The following is an 18,917-nucleotide window of genomic DNA, read 5'->3' as shown; positions in this document are numbered from 1 at the left end:
AGGAACAGTGAATGCTGGTCACATACTGTGTCAGAATCCTATTAGCTCCAGAGGCTAATTGGTTTGATTGATTGCAAAGTGTAAGTTGAAATGAATGAGGACTAAGTAATCCAAAACATTTATAGAATGCATAACTTTACTGTACATTACTGTGATAAGCTGTAGCTTAATAAGTGGTATCATTATGAAGCTAATATGTGATAGCTTTAGGAATTGAATTAGACATGACATTAATAGCTAATGGTTCCAGGGTGAATCTATGACCATCATCAATTTCACCTGTGCCTCATCACTCATACTGTGGATCCTGACTACACATATGAACTACGGAATAAAAATCTGAGGGGCATGGTCCTAATTTTCAGTACAAGCTATATAAAGGGGAGAACAAAAAGAGTAAGGAAGGAAAGGAGGGAACTAGGCTTTCTACCTCTCTTCCCTCTGTCAGTGGAATAATGGCAAGGGAAACTGAGGGACGTTTGAGAAAAAGATATGGTAACATAAGGAGGAAACAATCTGTGACAGAGGAGATCTACCCAGTAATGTGTCCTACTCAGAGCCAAGAAGTTCTCTACATACTGGGTAGAAATGTGCAGAGAAATTATTTGATATTAAGGTACTTACATAGCTCCTATTAACAACTCTAAATTTTTTGAAACTTTAGCCTCACATGAACAATTGAAAAGGGAAGCAAATTTCAAGAGAATTGCAAATTCTCCAGAGGAGGCTAGAAACATTGTTCTTTGAAAAGCAAAGTCTCTTCACTATTGAAGTCACCCCTGCTCTCCTGAAAGATAAGTTTTGATCACTGGGAGAATTAAAAAGCTTGAGGTAGCCCTAACTAAGTGTTAGGGAACAACACCAACACAAAAGAGAACATGTCCTAGATAATGTACCCAATTAGGGAAGTAGAATATGTCTAAGTCTGGTGTGGACCAATGACAAAGAAAAAAATTCACTTATTTTCTACATTGACCTAAAATGGAACCTATGTGATGCACAAAGATGGTATCTCTTTCCACAGGAAGGAATCCACAGGGGTGATTCATCCTAGTTATGGCCCATCTCAACCATACCAGTATTAGCCACACCATCTTCATCCTAGTAGGTATCCCTGGCCTAGAGGACCATCACATGTGGATTTCCATCCCCTTCCTGATATCCTACATCACTGCCATCATGGGGAACTCCCTCCTCATCTATCTCATTGTGACTGACAGAACCCTACACGAACCCATGTATCTCCTTCTGTCCATGCTGGCAGCTGCTGATATTGTTCTCTCCACCACCACTATTCCCAAAACATTGGCAATCTTTTGGTTTAATGCTAGGGAGATCTCCCTTGGTGGGTGCATTACACAACTGTTCTTTATTCATTCTACATATGTGACAGAGTCAGGGTTACTGTTAGTGATGGCTTTTGATCGCTACATTGCAATCTGCTACCCCCTGAGGTATAACATGATTCTCACCAGTTTCGTCACTGGAAACATTGGTTTGGCTGTCCTGTTAAGAAGCATTGGTGTCATTTTTCCTATCATATTCCTTTTGACTCGGCTGACTTTCTGCAGAAATAACATTCTTCCACACACATGCTGTGAGCACATTGGTTTGGCCAAGTACGCTTGTGGTGACATCCACGCAAATATCTGGTATGGACTATTTGTCCTTTTATCAACAGTAGTCTTAGATATTATCCTCATAACAATTTCCTATAGGCTGCTTCTCCAAGCTGTCTTCCGTATCCCCTCCAAAAATGCTCATCACAAAGCTCTCAACACCTGTGGTTCCCATGTCTGTGTCATTGCTCTCTTCTATGTTCCAGGAATCTTCACAACTCTTACTCAACGTTATGGGCACCATATCCCATCTCATATCCATATCCTATTAACCAACTTGTGTCTTCTGGCCCCACCTATGCTAAATCCCATCATCTATGGAGTCAGGACAAAACAAATCAGAGACAGATTCCTATATGTGTTTTTTCCAAGGCAAAAATGACTTTGGAGAATGTGTACCAGGAGAATCATTTTTCAGATTTTTTTTGTCCAGACATGATTGATAACAGTGGGAAAGGGGCGAAATAGGTGGAAGCAATAAAGATATGAGTAAGAATGCCTTGATTCAGTGGTTTATGGGATAATGCAATATATATACTACAGCTTTTGTGAAATGTAGCTATTTAGAGACCTTTTAAAAAGAGATAAGAGATTCTTTCTGGAATAGACAACATGATTCAACTCAAACCTCAGTGACTGATTTTGAGCTTTTCTTAAAAGACTTCAACTGTGTGGATACAGCCTTTTTCACCTGAGCATTATATTTCTGTAAATATAGTCATGATTTATAAGAAGTGTATATGTAAGACATTTAAGTACCTTTTGATAATCCCTTTTTAAACTGAAGCAAAAACTTGAAGGATAGATATAAATTCCCATCATCATGTCTGTCCTCAAAAACTCTTTTGGTAGGGCCTGACAAGGCTTTTTAATATATCTGTCCAAAAACCAAGGTCATTTTTAGTTTACTGCACATGTGCCATACACTTGTCCCATCACAGCAATACAGGCATTCAAGAGGAGTAGACAAGGTGACCACTAAAGCCCTTTCCAACTCCGAAATAATGGGAACCAAACAATGTCAAGTACCTCTCCTTTCAGATATTGATGTGAGGGGGGGAGGGTAGGAGGAGAGTGAGGTAGCCTTGTCACCTATCAGCACAGTAAAGATCAGGGGCTTTGTTTGACCCAACCAAGTCAGAAACACCTTTCTTCTTCTTAGTTCTACCTCCTTGCCACTGGAAATGGTGGCAAAGGTAGGGCCTCACCATGGTCTTCTAGCTCCTCCATCTTTGCATCACGACTCTGCACCACCTGCCACCTTGAGCTGCTAAGTTGTTGGTGTTTGTTCTTCATTCTCCTTTTTTTAAAAAAATAAATATTTTATTTGTTTTCAGTGGTCTATAATCACTACCATATATCTTAGATTTTTTTCCCCTCCCTCTTCCTCCTTCTCCCTCTCTCGCTTCTCTCTACCCAAGATAGCTTGCAATCTTATACAGGTTCTACACACACATTCCTATTAAATACAATTTCACCATAGTCATGTTAAATAGAAGACTTAAAATGAATGGGAGAAACCATAAAACAAAGCAAAACATAACACAAAAGAAAATGGTCTCCTTCATTCTCTGACCCAATTCCATTCTCTGGATGTGGAAGAAGTTTTGTCTCAAAAGTTCATTGGGAATATTTTAGGTCCTTGCATTGCTATGAAGGACTAAGTCTACCAGGAAAATTCCTCCCACACTGTAGTTGTTGCTGTGTACAAAGTTCTCCTGAATCTGCTTCTTTCACTCAGCATCAGTTCATATAAGTCTTTCCAGGCCTCTCTGAAGTTTTCTTGTTCATCAATTGTTATAGAAAATAGTATTCCATTACATTTATATACCATAATTTATTCAGCCATTTCCCAATTGATGGGCATCCTTTTGATTTCCAGTTTTTGGCCACCACAAAGAGACCTGCTATAAACATTTTTGAACATGTGGGACCCTTTCCCATTTTTACGATCTCTTTGGGATACAGTCCTAGAAGCGATATTGCTGGTCAAAGGGTATGTGTATTTTTGTAGCCCTTTGGGCATAGCTACAAATTGCTCTCCAGTATGGTTGGATCAGCTCACAGCTCCACCAACAATGAATTAGTGTTCCAACTCTCCCAGGTCTTCTCTAGCTTTTATCATCTTCCTTTTTGTCATTTTAACCAATCTGAGTGGTGTGATGTGGTACCTCAGAGTTCTTTTCATTTGCATATCTCTAATCAACAGTGATTTAGAGCACTTTTTAAATGATTATAGATAGCTTTAATTTCTTACTCTCAAAATTCCCTGTTCATATCCTTTGACTATTTACCACTTGAGGAATGACTTGTATTCTTGTACATTTGACTCAGTTCTCTCTATATATTTTAGAAATGAGGCCTTTATCACAGACATTAGTTGCAAAAAATTCTTTCCCAATTTTTTGCTTTCCTACTAATCTTGGTGGTATTGGGTTTATTTCTGCAAAAAATTTTCAATTTAATGTAATCAAAATTATCCATTTTGCACTTCATAATGTTCTCTATCTCTTGTTGTATCAAAATTTTCTCCATTCTCCATAAATGTGCCAAATACGCTATTCCTCACTCCCATAAATTGTTTATAGTGTCAGTCTTTACACCTAGATCATGTATCCATTTGGATTTTATTTGGACATGTATGGTGTCAGGCATTGGTTTATGCCCAGTTTATGCCACACTGTTACTCAGTTTTCCCAGCAATTTTTGTGAAATAGTGAGTACTTATCCCAGAAGCTGGGGTCCTTGTGTTTATGAAATAGTAGATTGCTATATTCATTAATTACTGTGACTCAAGCACCTAGCCTATTGCACTGGTCTATCCCTCTGTTTCTTAGCCAGTACCAAGTGGTTTTGATGATTGCTGCTTTATAATACAATTCAATATCTAGTAGGGCTAGGCCACCTCCCCTAGCATTTCTTTTCATTAATTCCCGTGATATCTTGGACCTTTTTCTCTTCCACATGAATTTTGATATTATTTTTTCTACATCTAGAAAATAAATATCTGGTAGTTTGAATGGTATGGCACTAAATAAGTAAATTAATTTAGGTAAAATTGTAATTATTATTATATTAGCCTGGCCTACCCATGAGCAACTATACTGTCAGTCTCAATGTCTCCTCCAGAGTTATCATAGTCCAGTGATAGGACAAAGTTAAGATGGCTGGTGATGACTCAGGTTGTAGTGGATGACCTTAGAGTCTTAGGTGTCTAACCAAGCTCTAAGTGCTCCACATTACCTGCTTCAGCTGCCATCATGGCCATCGAAACAAATTGTGCTCATCTCCCCATTCCACCAGAGAAAGTCTTCACATGCTTGGGGTAGACATCACCGTAACTCAGCATTGTGTTACACTGAACCTGATTTGGCCCATTTGCCAAAATATTTTTCTGGGGTGTGAGCACTGTGCATTCTGCAGCTTCCTGGAGTCATACGTGAGAGGTGGGTGGAACAGGTGAACACCAAAGATGGAAAGAGTCCCAAAAAGGGCTGGGCAGCCATCATACCAAAGGTACTGGTCAGGACAACTACTCTAAAAAGATTTACTTCTTGTAGATTATATAGATAGAGTCACTGTGCTCCATTTGAAAGAATGGACAGCTTCTAACTGGGATTCTCTTGACTGCATCTCTCCAAGTAGAATTATGTGACTCCAGTGAGGGGTAAGGAAGGACAGGTCCTTTGCTATTCTGGTATTGTGGCAACCTAGCTAGTAATGATGTTTAGTGTAGTCTCAGCTAGGTGATCTTCCAGTACAGTCCCTAATTAACTCTACTTCATCTTGCATTTAACTACACTGCATTAATTGTATTTATTTGCAATATATTTATTCTCTATTATGATATGTGTGCTTATCTATGTACTATCTGTTCCCATGAGAATGTAAACTCTTTGTTAGTAGGGATTGCTTCAATAACAGATCATAGCTCAGTTTCCTATACTAATTAGGCATCAATAAATAGTCATAGATAAATGAGATTGATTGATTCATGTTTATTCTTTCCTAATCCTAGCCAAAGGAGTATCTCAGTAGAAATGTGTAGGACTGAAGAAAATCATTGAAAAGCTAAGAGATCTTGTGTTGAACTTGAGTGGAGTCAAGTCAAGATAACCACCAACAAAAGGATTAGTCCAGGTTCAAGCCTTGTCATAAACTGCTCTAAACCTTGGTGTCTCTTTGATTTGCTGTCCTTCTCATTTCCACTAAGTCCTGTTTATTCTGTCCCCATAACAGTACTTTCATCTGTCTTCTCTTACTGAAGCAAATCCTTCACTCTAATAAATGCCCTCAATACCACCTACCTAGACTATTGCAATAACATGCTGAGGTGTGTTCCTGCTTAGAGTCTCACTTACCTACAGCTTTCTCATTTTGCCTGGACTAACCTTTGTTATAGACTAATCTGATAATGTGATTCTTCTACTCAGAAGTACTAAGTGACTTTATGTTGCCTTCCAGGTAAGTGCACATGGCTTTATCTGCATTAGTGGCACTGCAAAATCTTGAGACAAACTTTCTGACTTTACTTTCTGTCTCTGCCCTTCATAGACTCTAGGGTCCAGTAAATCTTGCCTATTCAACCCCATCTTTGCTCACACCATCTTCTCTCCCAGTTAAATTATCTTCATCTCCTAAAACCTGGTTTAAATGCTACATCTTCCATAAAGCCTTCCCTTACCATCACTCCCCCATCCATATCCCTCATTAGTAAATATACATTTACCTGCTTGGACTTCACATGGATTATTTCTTTGTCTGTCCCTCTTTTTTGTATTCAACATATAACTAACACACTTGTCTGGTTGGCTATTAGGCTTCTCTTTAAGTACATATAAAAACAGTTGTGAAGGTCCTGGCAAGAATACAGGTTTTGAAAAGGGATTTCTAATAAACTCATCATTATGAGTTTCTCCAGATGTTTACATCTATGATGATACTGTTCTAGTTGCATCAAGCACAAAAACATTTCAAAGCTTCATGGAACACCTTCTTAATCACATTATAATGACAATAAGAGTGATAATCATGATGATAGTAATGAATTATATTTGTATATCATTTTAAGGTTAACAAATTGCAATATATAGAAACTCAAAGGAGTTTGGCCTAAACATTTACAAAAGAGAAGCAAAGAATATGAGAAATTTCTATTATTCAAATTATAATCAGTAGAAGAGACAACCAATAGAGTTAATCCAACTGTATATAAAAATATGTATATATATTCATATAGTTCTGTATGAAAATATGCATGTCTATAAATATGTATACATATATTATAGCCCAGGAGATGGGACCATGGAAAAAGGATTGTTTGATTGCAAAAAAAGAGCAAGTGAGATTAAATAATAAATATCTAGTAGACTCAGCACAGTTTTCTGATCATATCTTTCCAATTACAGTTATATTCAACATTCTCTCCTTTTTTGACACTATTTGCTAAAACTCTTTGTACTAGGGGGAACGTGTTCTAAACTTACATTTTCTCATGAAGCAATTGTTGCTTTTCAATCTGGTTGGGTAAATGAAAGTTCCTAAATATGCACTTACGACCAAGACATAGATATAAATGAGCAAAAATTCACACAGTGGGACAAAAATGAGCCTAATTTTGTAAGACACATAATCTCTGCCCTCATTTGAAGGAAAGATTGACTAATGAATTTTTGATGTCAAGAAGAATCCAAGAGTGATGTTTAGAAAACAGAGAACTCACTTTTGGAATACTGTAGCATATTTTGAATAGCAAAAATGAATACTATTTTATCAGTCTGTTGGGATCAAAAGTCCCTCAAAATAGCAATACTTGATTATCACAGAGAGCTGGAGATGTGTATAGTTAAAAGTAATAAAATCTCAAAAAGAGAGATATTAATTGGAGACATGACAGAGGAAGAAAAAATCTGCTATAATCATGCTGCCCCAGTGGAAAAAGATTTGGAAATGACACAAGGTCTGGTGTCACTGGGGTCAGAGATGTCTCTTCAAGGCTCTCATGAGAAACAATAAATATCCCTGAAACTTTACCACTCACTTCACAGTCAGACACTCACAACTTTGCTCCTGAAGACACCTCTTTAAAGCAGGTGAGCCATTTAGGCAAGGTTGGGGAATTCGAGATCAGAGTCTGTGGACTTAAGAAATGCTAATGTAATGAATTCCTCAAAGGCAGATACACCGGAACTGATTAGACTGGGAGAGTGGGAGAGAGAGAGAGAGAAAGAGAGAGGAGTGTGTGTGTGTGTGTGTGTGTGTGTGTGTGTGTGTGTGTGTATGTGTGTATGTGTGTGATGTAGGAAAGAGAGGCCCAGATCACAGGGATGCTTTCTCATCATAGAGGACAGACAGATCCATGGAGTAGAAATCAAGGGAACAGTGATGAGGTGTCCTTGTGTAGATGGAAAAAAAGCATAATCTGAGAAAAAAGAGCAGACAAATAGGGATATGGTCCCACCACAGAGAAAGAATGTAGAGTTCAGAAAAGCAGGAAAAATGCACAGGGATGGGTTTAGATGAAGGACCTAAAGAATGGGGATACAGTGCCATTGAAGAGATGATGAGTTTTATAGACTATTCTGAAAGTATTATAGGTTTTAAGCTATTAAAGCTTAAAACTGTGTTACTACTTTTGGGACACCCTGCACTCATTGAATGAGTGTCAGTCACAAGGATCTGATCTCACCACAGAGAAAGCGAATACAGTCCAGAAAGGGAATGAAGTGAAAATTTCAGTGCAAGGGAAAATGGAAGAAACCTGTTTTAGGGACATGGAATGAGGCAGATGATATCATTGCCAAGAGAGTAGAGTCTACGGATAGGGACCAGGAGTACAAAGATCTGATCTCACCACCCAGAAAGAAAATAGACTGCTAAAACAGAGAGCCCAGGCACAAGGATGTATTATCATTGCAGAGACAGGGACAGGTGAAGAGAGACAGGACTCTATATCTCTGTTTCTTGCTGAAATTCTCTGCCTGTCTCTGTCTCTCTCTCTTACCTGCTATATCTCTGTCTTTCTCTTTGTCTCTCTTTGGACTCATTCTTATTCTGATAGATGCAGTACATGGGAACTTTGAGATAAAAGCAAGGAGAATCTTAATCACATGAATATAAGGAAGCAGTGAGTATGCCATGGAAATGGATCCATGGCAAGCAAATAGCTGAGAAGAAACTGAAACCCGCTCTGATTTTCACAAAGACATCACTATTCATTAAGAATAAGTAATTGCTCAGAAATCTTGTTCATATGGCCATCCAGAGTATCTCCTGAGTTCAGAGATATGGGTCACTATTTACAGCTTTCTGCAACTAGACCCTACATGGGAAAAGGGAGAAATATAGCACTCACTGCTAGTTGAACTGAAAATAATGGTTACAGTGTCACAAGTGCAAACCCTTAACAGATTACAGAGATTCTAAAACACAGTTTTTTACAAGATATTTTAATATTAATCATCAATTTAAATGAAAGAGAAACAATACAGTTTTAAGTGCTACATAAGAACTTGGCCAGTAAGTCACTCTCAAAGAAGATTTCACCAACGAGGTGGCACCTGAGCATAACTTGATGAAAGATAAAATTTTGAGAAAGGGAAAGATGAAGGACAATATTGCAGGCACGAGGAAAAGCTTGGGTTAATGATGGGCAAGAAATGGGGTGATGAATTCAGGGAATAACGAGGACAGTTTGGTTGGACCACTGAGTTTATGAACAAGAGTTCCACGAATGAAGTTTGAAAAGTAGGTAGTTACATGACCAAGAACCTTAAATGTCAGAATAACGAATTTCTATTTTATTCTTTAGGCTCCCTCCTCTGTGGGGGCCTTAAAGTCAATCTAAGCCACTGTTTGTACCTATCCTGAGTATAAACCCACCACTCTGGTGCCCATACTACCCTTTCATTAAAATCTTCTCTGTTCCCTGTCTAGTTATAGATTCTTCCCCTAACCATCATTGTAAAAGATAATTTTCCATCCTGTATTTCCATAAAGATAAGAATATTTATTTTTGATATCTTGACTCATTTGCGATTTATTTTGATAAAGTTGTTGTCTAATTATAATTGTCACCTATCTGTTTCCCAATTTTCACAGATTTCTTGTAGAAAAGGAAAGAAAGAAAAAGAAAGCCTTAGTCTTCATAATTTGCATTTGTGGGTTTATCAAATGTTGGACAAGTGTGTGTGTGTGTGTGTGTGTGTGTGTGTGTGTGTGTGTTTCTTCTAGGTATTATTGCCTGTATTACATTAATGTACTTTTTTTAAAGTACTAGTAAATAATTTTGATGTTTCCTCATTCATAATATGAGATCTCATAATAATGGATCTATTGTATGCCTTTTCCCCACTGTTTTCCTTGAAATTATTGATCTCATTCCTTTAGCTGAATTTTGTCCATATATTTTTCAGTGTTTATTTATTTTTAGTTTTCAACATTCATTTCCACAAAATTTTGAGTTTTAATTTTTCTCCCCATCTCTCCCTCCTCCCACCCCATAAAGCCTTGCATTCTGATTACCCCTCCCCTCAATATACCCTCTCTTCTTTCACACCCTTGCCTTTCCTTATCCCCATCTTCTCTCTTTTCGTGTAGGGCAAGATTGATTTCTATACCTCATTACATGTATTTTTTCTTTCCCAGTTGTATGCAAAAACAACTCTCAACATTCATTCCTAAAACTTTGAATTTCAACCTATCTCCCTTCCTTCCTTCCCACCCATAACCACTGAGAAGGCAAGCAATTCAACATAGGTTACACATGTGTAGTTTTGCAAAAGACTTCCATAAGAACCATGTTGTATTAGACTAACTATATCTCCCTCCATCCTATCCTGTGCCCTATTTATTCTATTCTGTTTTGACCTTGTCCCTCCTCAAAAGTGTTTACTTCTAATAACTCCCTCCTCCAATTTGCCCTCCCTTCTATCATCCCTCACCCCCCTTTTCCCCTACATTCCTATGGTGTAAGATAGATTTTCATACCAAATTGAGTCAGCATGTTATTCCTTAAGCCAAGTGAGAAGAGAGTAAGCTTCACTTTTTCTCTCCCACCTCATCTTTTCTCCTCCACTGAAAAACCTTTTTCTTGCGTGTTTTATGAGAGATAATTTATCCCATTCAATTTCTCCCTTTCTCCTCCCAATATATTCCTCTCTTACCCCTTAATTTCATTTCTTTAGATATCATTCCTTGTTATTCAACTCACCGTGTGGTCTCTGTCTGTGTGTGTGTGTGTATGTGGGGGGTTGTATATAATCCCTCCAACTACCCAAATACTGAGAAAAGTCTCAAAAGTCACAAACATTATCCTTCTATGGAGGACTGTAAACAGTTCAACTATAGAAAGTTCCTTTTGATTTCTCTTTGCTATTTACCTTTACATGCTCCTCTTGATTCTTGTGTTTGAAAGTCAAATTTTCTGTTCAGTTCTGGTCTTTTCATCAACAATGCTTGAAAGTCCTCTATTTCATTGAATGGCCATTTTTCCCCTGAAGTATTATACTCAGTTTTTCTGGGTAGGTGATTCTTGGTTTTAATCCTAGTTCCTTTGACTTCTGAAATAATATATTCCAAGACCTTCAATCCCTTAATGTAGAAGCTGCTAGATCCCGTGTTATCCTGACTGTATTTCCACAATACTCAAATTGTTTCTTTCTAGCTGCTTGCAATATTTTCTCCTTGAACTGGGAACTCTAGAATTTGGCTACAATATTCCAAGGAGTTTCTCTTCTCAGATCTCTTTCAGGAGGTGATCGGTGAATTCTTTCAATATTTATTTTGCTTTTTGGTTCTAGAATATCAAGGCAGTTTTCCTTGATAATTTCATGAAATATGAGGTCTAAGCTCTTTTTTTGATCATGGCTTTCAGGTAGTCCCATAATTTTCAAATTGTGTCCCTGTATCTCTTTTCCAGGTCAGTTGTTTTTCCAATGAAATATTTCACATTATCATCTATTTTTTTCATTCTTTTGGTTTTGTTTTGTAATTTCTTGATTTCTCATAAAGTTATTAGCTTCCTTCTGCTCCAGTCTAATTTTTAAAGGACTATTTTAATCAGTGAGCTTTTGAACTTCCTTTTCCATTTGGCTAATTCTGCTTTTTAAACCATTCCTCTCCTCACTGACTTTTTGGACCTCTTTTTCCAATTGAGTTAGCCTATTTTTAAAGGTGTCATTTTCTTCAGCATTTTTTTGGGTCTCCTTTAACAAACTATTGACTCACTTTTCAATGATTTACTTGCATTACTCTCATTTCTCTTCCCAATTTTTCCTCCACCTCTATAACTTGATTTTCAAAATTCTTTTTGAGCTCTTTCATGACCTGAGAACTTCACATCCCCTTTGGAGGTTTTGGATGCTAAGGCCCTTACCCCTAGGTCTTACTCTTATGGCATGCATCACTACTTTTCATCTAAAAGGATGAAAGAAAATACTTCCTCACCAAGAAAGTAACCTTCTAGTGTCTTTTTCTTTTTGCCTTTTTTGGTCATTATCCCAGCCAGTTATTTGACTTTTGAGTCCTTTGTCAAGAGAAGTGTATACTCTGGGGACCTGTATGTTCTCAATTCCTCCAAGGTGATACAATGAAAGGAAAGGAGTTTACTCCTCTCCTGGCCTGCCCACTGGTCTGGGAGCAATGAAAACCTTTTCTGCCCAGAATCAGTTAGTAGTAGAATTCCCTCTCCAAAGGCACCTCCAGCTCCACCAGCGCTCCTCCAACTCTCCTCCTCCTCACCCCAGGGCCTGGCTCAGGACTGAGATTCAGATCAGTAGTTCAATTCCCACAGAGGCCTCAGGGAGAGGGCTCCAAAAATGGATGCTACAGCTTCAGTGGCTGCTACCAATGGGGCCAGACCAGATGAAAACGCTTTTTCATTGTCCTTTGAAGCTTTCATCAGTGTTTGTGTGCTGAGAGACCTGAGAACCACCACTGCTATTGGGGATTCCACTGCCGAGGTCTGTTCTGTTCCTATATCTGCTGGTGTGGAGCATCCAGGTTGGGCTGGGCTCAAGGGATTGTACTCTGCTCCATGCCCCATGTGATAGACCCTTCCTGTTGGCTTTCCAGGCTATGCTGGGTTAGAAATCGCTTTCACTCTATTGTTTTGTGGCTTCTGCTGCTCTATAATTTGTGTAGAGTAATTTTTTACAGGTATTTTATGGGCTGTGGGGGAAGAGCTAGAGTATGTGCATCTTTCTGCTCTGCCATATTGACTCTGCCCCTTGTCTGTAGTTTTAAAAAAACTTATAAAGTAACCTCTTGGCACTCTGATAGATTGAGGATAAAATCTGTAGGTTTAATTAAGGAATATAGTGTTTATTATATTGGCAAAAGTGAATCACACATCCTGAAAACATCAACTATTATATCATGCTTTATTCTTGTAATGAATGTTTTTAATTATATTACATAAAAATTATCTACATCTTGGTAGTACAAATTCCAGATTTTATTCTATCATGCAATTGTTTAGAATGAGATTTCTCTCTCTGGCTTTTATTAATAATTCACAGAATTGTTTCCATTTTCTGGTGGTATTATGTGTGTCCTTTCATATTACTGAACTGACTAATCACAAATCATAAAATCGTTTCTCTGTTGATTTTATACTTAAACCATACCAATATCTACCAATGGGGATTATATTGTTATCTCCTTGGCAATATTTCCTTCTTTCCTTAATTTATTGTTATCAATAGCATTTCAATAACTATATTAATTAAGAGGGATAAAAGGGACATCCACTCTTTATCCCCAGAATTTTTTGGAAAAGCTTCCAGACTTTTTTATTACAAAATGTTCTGGTTCTTGGTAAGAGATTTATGCTTTTGACCATATTTACAAATGACCCTTGCATGCATATGCTTTGTAGAATTTTCAGCCAACCAGCAAGCATTTATTAATCAATTATAACATGTCAAACTCTGTGTTAGTTATAGAGGTACATATATAAAAGTAAGATAGTCCCTGACATTAAGGTGCTTATATTCTATTGGTAGAATATAGCTAATTTACAGATAAACCAATATAAGATTCATAAAATGTAAATTGACAGTGATTAGTGGAAATCTGGTAACTAATAACTAGGAGCATCAATATAGACTATCATTATAGTAAAGAAGCTGTGACTTGCCCTTAGTCTTGAAGAAAGCTAAGGGTTCCAAGAAGCAGAGGGCTGAGGACAGATCATTCCAGGGATAAAGCATAGCCTAGACAAAGGCATTGAAGCAGGAGATAAGATATCACATACAAGGAATAGTGAATAAGCCAATTTGATTGGAATAGAGAGTTTGTGAGAGGTAGCTAGGTGGTGCAGTGGATAGATCACCAGTGCAGGAGTCAGGAGGATCTGAGTTCAAATCTCACCTCAGACACTTGGCACTCACTAGCTGTATGACCTTGGGCAAGTCACTTAACCCCAATTGCCTCATCCTGGGTCATCTCCAGTCATCCTGATGAACATCGGGTCACTGGATTCAGATGGCTCTGGAGGAAAAGTGAGCCTGGTGACCTTTGTTTGTCAAAACAAAGTCAAGTGCAAGTCACGGCATTATTTCTCTGATGGCATGGTCTTCTTCAGCAACAAAGGATGAACACACACATTAGAGTTTGTGAAGAGAAATAATAAATAATAATCAGTCCAGAAAGAAAATCTTGAACCAATTTATGAAGAGAAATATGTATTTTGTAGATAAATATAGTTTGGAAATTTTCATTTCCAACCAGTTTTGACCCAGGCTAAGTTGTTCACCCCTCTAAGCTCCAGTCCTCAAGAGAAATATATTGCACTGGAAAGAACACTGGATATGCAGGTAGAAAAATTCATTTAGAAGAAGCAGACTCATGACTTCTTAGCTGTTTGATGGCGAGTAAATCATGTAATTATACTTACTTCCAGTTTTCTCACGTATGCTGAATTTTTAGGATTATTTTCTGTATCTCTTGACATAATTCCATGGTTTTATCATCATTTGCATGATGATATTATTTCTTATCATTATATCATTATTTATACACTTAATTGTGGTACGTATTTTCCTAATGTTATAGCATTCTTATACACCTTGTGTAATAACTTGATTGCAGTATATAATTTTTGGATATGCTGTACTAAGATTACATTTTTAAAAAATTTTTATCAGTACTTATTTCTGAGGAGGCAGTATAGAATGGAGGCATCAACCTTGGAGTCAGGAAGGGTCAGGCTAAATTTAATCAATGAAATTAATATCTAGTTGTTATCACTTAAATTCTTACCATTCCATCTGCCTCAGTCAGACAATTAGGAATTCCCACTGTGACAGGATAAGTAGAGACAATTCTCCACAACAATGAAATCATGATATTTCTTGATTTTATCGATTTCTGGCTAACCTATTAGGATCATATTTATCTCATAAAAAGTTTGGTAGACTGCCTTTTTTAAAACTACTTTTATTGAGTACAACTTGTAAATATAACCAGATCACTCATGCTCACCTCCAAATAGTTGATTTACGGCTAATTTAATTTCTCTTTCTCAGATTAGGTGGCTCTAGGGATCTCTTCTTATTTTATTAATTTGGGCAAGATTTATCTGGTTCCTTTAAATTCTCAGTTTTGATGGAAAATAATTAGGTATAATTATTTCTTACAATTATTTTCATTTCCTCCCTTTTTGTATGAATTCACAATTTGTTAAAGTTTATTTTCTTCTCTATTTTTAATAAAATTCACTACTTAGATTTTTAAAGAAATTCTTTTATTCATTATTCAATAGACTTTTCTGGTTTTTTTATTTCATTTTTTCCCCTTATTTTCCAAACTTCTCATTATGTGCTTTGGGGAGCTTGGTTAATTTATCAGCTTAATGATTTATTTTTCTCTTTATTTGTAAGTAGTAAAACTTTTCTTTTATTATTTACTATATCTATTGCTATATTTCAGATACATAAATTGTCTTTGTTTTAGTTTAAAAACTTTTAGCAACTTGTTTTAATGTTTTCTTCATAAATTCTTCTTAAAAGTTACTTTTATATTTGTTCTTTAACTCATCCATTATTTATGACACTGTTGCTTCGTGTTGCCTTAGTATTCATCTTTTTCTCATTTCTTTTATTGATTACTATTATATGCATTATGATACTTAAAGTATACACTTGCTATTTCTTCTTTCATTACTATTTGTTCTTTATGTATTCCCATGGGATCAATTTTTATAGATATGTGATCCTAAGTAATATTTCTCATTCAAAAACTGACAAAATCTTTCCAAGTTAAAGTTTCCAACTCTGTTCACATGTATAATTTATTTATTGTTTGTATTTTTGTTAGATTTATTTAGGAAAGAGTAATATTAAATCACCAACTATTGTGTTATTTTTAACATCTTTTTGTACTGCAGTTTTCTGTTCTTTTAAATAGAATATACCATTTGAAGTATATGCATTTAACAGTAGTATTGTTTCATTATCTATAGTGCTTTTAAACATAGTGTGTTTTCCTTCTTTTTCTATCTTGAAATATGCTTATTGTTCCGTTATCCAAAATTCATGTTTCCAGTGCCCTCTTTTTTTTTTTTTTTTGGAATGACCAGAAGCACTGTACATTTGGTTTCAGCAAATCATTTGCACTGTGTGTGTGTTAGGATTTAAATGTGTTTCCTTGTAGTAAAAATTGTTGGGCTAGGGAGGGTGTGTGTGTGTGTAAGTACTTATATATTCTGCCACTGTCTTTTGTTTCATTGATGATGTTAATCTGGTCATATTCAACATTATAATAGATTAGTTTATTTTTTTACTCCATTAAATTATGACAACTTTGTACTCAACTTTTAAACCAGGAGTAGGTCTCTATGACTGTTTAATGGAACCCGAGTCCTATCCTTTTATTACCTTTCTTGAGCCCAAATTATCTCCTGAGCCCCAATTCATAGCATGTTCAGCCAAAAATTATTGAATCTTTTTTTTAACTCTTTCTGATTCTCTCTGTCTCTATCTCTCTATCTCAATGTCTCTTTTTCTGTCTCTGTCTCTCTTTCTATCTCATATTTCTCCATATCTTCTCTCTTTCCCCCTTTGTCTCCTCTTCCCATTCCCATTTCAAATTTTCTCTTTCCCATTCACATTAAATAGAGGTACAGAATTCCCAGTCATACATAGTTAATCTAACTAATGGTATGACTTTCTAAGAACTATTAATTTAGTTCAGCCACTTTCATCTTCCATTTAACTGATTGGATACTATAAAATATTACATCTCATTTCATGGCTTTACACTTAAATGTTCTCCTTATTAAACTCATGTGAGGTGGGATTTCTAGAAAATAAGAACATAACTAGGCAACTAGATGGCACAGTGGATAGATTGCTGAGCGTGAAGTCGGTAAAACTTGTACTCAAATCTCACCTCAGTCATGTAGTAACTATGTGTTACTAAGCAACCTCTACCCCAGTTTCATCATGTACAAAATGGGAATAATAGCACCTGCTTCACAGAGACTTTGTAAGGATCAAATAAGATATAAATTGGAACATGAATGTTAATTACTATTATCATTCTGTCCCTAAGTCACTTCAACAGCTACTGAGTGCAATTATTGCTCTCCATGCTATTTTTCCACATCTTTTTCTTTAAAGGAACTCCTTCTCAGGAAATTTCTTCCCCAAAATAATAATTCATAAAGAGGGAAGCATAGTAAACAAGTTCAAAGAGCTTTATGTACAGAGTCAGTGGATGGGGACCTGAGGCAAACAGGTTTTCTCATCACTACTTTCCCACACTGAGGCTGGCATGTCTGTCCTATGTACCAAGGGCCCCTCCCCATTCCTCTTTACTCTATCTCTCAGAAGTCATTCAGTCTGCAACCTCAACAAGAATGCCCTTTGCAAAAATCTTGACAAATGGTCATGTAGTCACCCCTAGAAAATTTTCAGTGATGGGGGACTCAGTGTACCCTAAGGTTGCTCATTCACTTTCATATTATTCTAATTTTGGGGACATTTTTCTATAAATAAAATAGAAATGTGCTTTCCCACACACACCATCTTTATAATTTTGGAATATCAATCCTAGTTCCATGCTCCTTATAACTCTCCTCTCCTCCCCACTCTGGTAGCAGCAGCAGCAGCAACACAATGAAAAATCAAACTTTGACATGATAAAGATAAGGATACCCTTGATCCCTGTCCAGATAGAAATGGTATTTTTTATTCCTATATCCTTCAAGATCTATCTCTTAGGATTAATCCTCAGCCCATATGAAATAATATAATAACAATATAAAGCAAATTAAAAGGAAACCAAAGAGTCAAAGTGCTTTATCCCTGAGGACAGAGACCAAATTAAAGGTCACAAAGCCTTGTTCACTTTGAAGGCAGCCCTGCAAAACGAATGTCATTGTCTATTCTCTATCTTGGTTAGAAAGAAACATTCTGAAGGTCTCCACATTTCCCTCCAAAGACTATAGAAAGGGTCCCACAAACTATTCTCTCCTCTTCAAACTCAATGATTATTTAACACTCATTGTTACTACTCATCTATCATTTCCTGATCCCTTCTTCTTTCCTTAACAATTACTTAGATGGGTATAATTAAAAATAAAATTTATATTCATTTCTTTCTATTGTAACCATGTCAGATCGATATGCTTTATGACTCAGGCTGCCGTTCTTTAAAAGAGACCTAATCCATTTCCCAATACAACTATTTAAAGACATTATAGCACTTTTAAGATAATTTAATGGATTATCAAGGGTCATTTTGACTGTGACATTTTTCATTTAGAGTTACTCTAGAACCTGATGCTTATCAGTGACTTCAGTGTATTCTTCTTTTTCCTCTATTGAGAGATATTTTAATACAACAGATTTTTATGTCTGTAAATTCAATTTTTTATTTGAATTCAATTCCTTTTAAATCATCATTTCAATCTGCTTTTTAAATTCACATCCCATTCTTTTTTATGGAGAAAACGGAAGGAAAAATAATAGTTTGGAAGTCCTATCTTCTCACTGTTGTATTAGTGCATCAACTAGAATATACTGTGGCCAGTAGGCTGGTATGTTGGATTTTTTAGCTTCACTAAGTGGGACTTCTTGGCTCAGGACATATGGATATACAGACTGGAATAGGAAGAGCAGACTTAGTCTCCTTCTCACTTTCTTTGTTTTTTCACACCACCATCCTGAAGTCTTTGAGAAAAGTAATGGGGGGGGGGGGTGCAGAGCCAAGAATGCAGAGCAGAAAGATGCACTTACTCTAACTCTTCCCCTACAGCCCATAAAATACTTGTAAAAATGACTAAACAAATTC

General features: G+C 36.5%; 1 protein-coding gene across 1 annotated transcript; it reads left to right on the top strand.

The window, feature by feature from the left end:
* Positions 1-1,056: 1,056 nt before the first annotated feature.
* LOC140508683 (olfactory receptor 52B4-like) lies at positions 1,057-2,001 on the top strand. Its single transcript, XM_072616573.1, has one exon. It carries the CDS (start codon positions 1,057-1,059, stop codon positions 1,999-2,001), a length of 945 nt encoding a protein of 314 aa, XP_072472674.1.
* The last annotated feature ends 16,916 nt before the right edge of the window (positions 2,002-18,917 follow it).

Source organism: Notamacropus eugenii, chromosome 5, assembly GCF_028372415.1.
Source record: "Notamacropus eugenii isolate mMacEug1 chromosome 5, mMacEug1.pri_v2, whole genome shotgun sequence".
Classification (NCBI taxonomy): Eukaryota; Metazoa; Chordata; class Mammalia; order Diprotodontia; family Macropodidae; genus Notamacropus; species Notamacropus eugenii.
The sequence above is the reverse complement of the archived record's forward strand: the minus strand, read 5'-3'. Positions and strand labels throughout refer to the sequence as shown.